The following is a 1,699-nucleotide window of genomic DNA, read 5'->3' as shown; positions in this document are numbered from 1 at the left end:
GCGCGCGGGGAGCGCCAACGCGCAGGCGCAGGCCGCGATGGCGCTGCGCACCCTCAGTCTTAACGAGGACAACATGCTGGCCGTTGCATCGGCCGGCGCGATTCCGCCGCTCGTTGCGCTCGTCAAGAACGGTAACGATGTCGGCAAGTCGCAAGCCGCTGCGGCACTGTGGAATCTCTCACTGTCGAATGCTGCCAAAGTGACCATTAACGAGGAAGGCGGACCCGCGGTGCTTCTGGCCCTTTTGCGCGACGGGAGCAAAAACGCAAAGTTTGAGGCGCTCGGGGCCCTGTGTAATCTCTCCAAGAACGAGGAATGCAAGGTCACCCTCGCGGCGACCGGTGCGATCTTGCCGCTCATCGCTGCTTTACGCGACGGTATCAACAAGGTGAGTGCCGCCGGGATACTCTGGCACCTCGCGGTGAAAGACGACTGCAAGATCGACATTGCGACGGCCGGCGGCATTCCGCTCCTTTGCGATCTCTTGAGCGACGAGCACGATGGGACGAAGGATAACGCTGCGGGAGCTTTATATGACTTATCATTCAACGTCGAGATCAAGGTTACCATAAACCAGGCTGGCGGAATTCCTCCACTCGTCGCCCTGGTGCGCGACGGTCCCGACCCCGCCAGGTCGCGCGCCGCGGGAGCTCTCTGGAATCTAGCCGTGAATGATGAGAACAAGGTTGTGATCCACCAGGCCGGTGGCATCCCTCCACTCGTTGCCCTGCTGAGCGTCAGCGGTTTCGGCACGGAGAAGGCGTTCGAGAAGGCGGCCGGGGCGCTGGCGAACCTCGCGCGGATCTCCAACGTCGCGGTCGCTATCGTCGAGGCCGGCGGCATTCCTGCCCTGGTGGCCATCGTGAGCCCGAGCAACAGCCGCGTGGCCAATCAGTGGGCCTCGGCGGCGCTGGTGAACCTCCTCGTATATTTACCGAACTGCGTCACTACAATGCTCGAGGCCGGCGCGGTTCCGCCATCCGTCGCTCTGCTACGCGACGACAACGACACACCGCGGCTACATGCGGCGTGGGTATTGTCGGAAATAAGCAGCTGTGAAGCGGGCCGAGCCGCTTGCGTCGAGGCCGGCGCCCATCCACCTCTCGTCGCCCTTCTACGCGACGATAACGCCGACTGTAAGACGAAAGCCTGCATGGCGCTGCGGAACATGCTCTTGCATAGCGACGACGTCATAGACTCCGTCGTGGCGCTCGGTGCGCTTCCACCGATTATTGCAATGATGGGCGGTAGCGCTGTCAGCTCGGAGTCGGCAGTGAATGCCTTGCGAAACACGTCCGCGACCGAAAAGCATCTGGTCGATATCGTCAAAGCGGGCTGCATTCCGCCGCTGCTCGCCGTTCTGAGCACCGGTAGCAAAATTGCCAAGGAGCATGCCGCTGCTGCGCTACGGAATATCTCCACAGAAGATCAAAACAGGATCTGTATGGCCAAAGCCGGCGCCGTTCCGCCGCTGGTCGCGTGTCTGAGCGACGGTCCCAGCAACGTCGCTATGGAGCACGCCGCGGCCGCGCTTTCGAATCTCGCATTGAATGTCGAAGAACGGCAAGTCGCCATCGCCAAGGCTGGGGGCGTCGCTGCGCTCGTCGCGCTCGAATGGGACGGCAGCGACGCGGTCAAGCGGATGGCTGCGTGCGCGCTGAACAGCCTCACGTGGAAGAACGCCGACAACGAAGCCGCC

General features: G+C 62.4%; 1 protein-coding gene across 1 annotated transcript; it reads left to right on the top strand.

Annotated features, from left to right (window-relative positions):
* Positions 1-4: 4 nt before the first annotated feature.
* AURANDRAFT_6527 (hypothetical protein) lies at positions 5-991 on the top strand (the record flags this gene model as incomplete). The annotated part of the gene is made up of 2 exons (XM_009044343.1): positions 5-322; positions 563-991. Coding segments are annotated over 2 exons (747 nt in total), but the record flags the coding sequence as incomplete, so codon positions are not given.
* Positions 992-1,699: the final 708 nt, after the last annotated feature.

Source organism: Aureococcus anophagefferens, assembly GCF_000186865.1.
Source record: "Aureococcus anophagefferens unplaced genomic scaffold AURANscaffold_262, whole genome shotgun sequence".
In the NCBI taxonomy this organism is placed as follows: domain Eukaryota; class Pelagophyceae; order Pelagomonadales; family Pelagomonadaceae; genus Aureococcus; species Aureococcus anophagefferens.
Note: the sequence above shows the minus strand (reverse complement) of the source record. Positions and strands in the feature narration are given on the sequence as shown.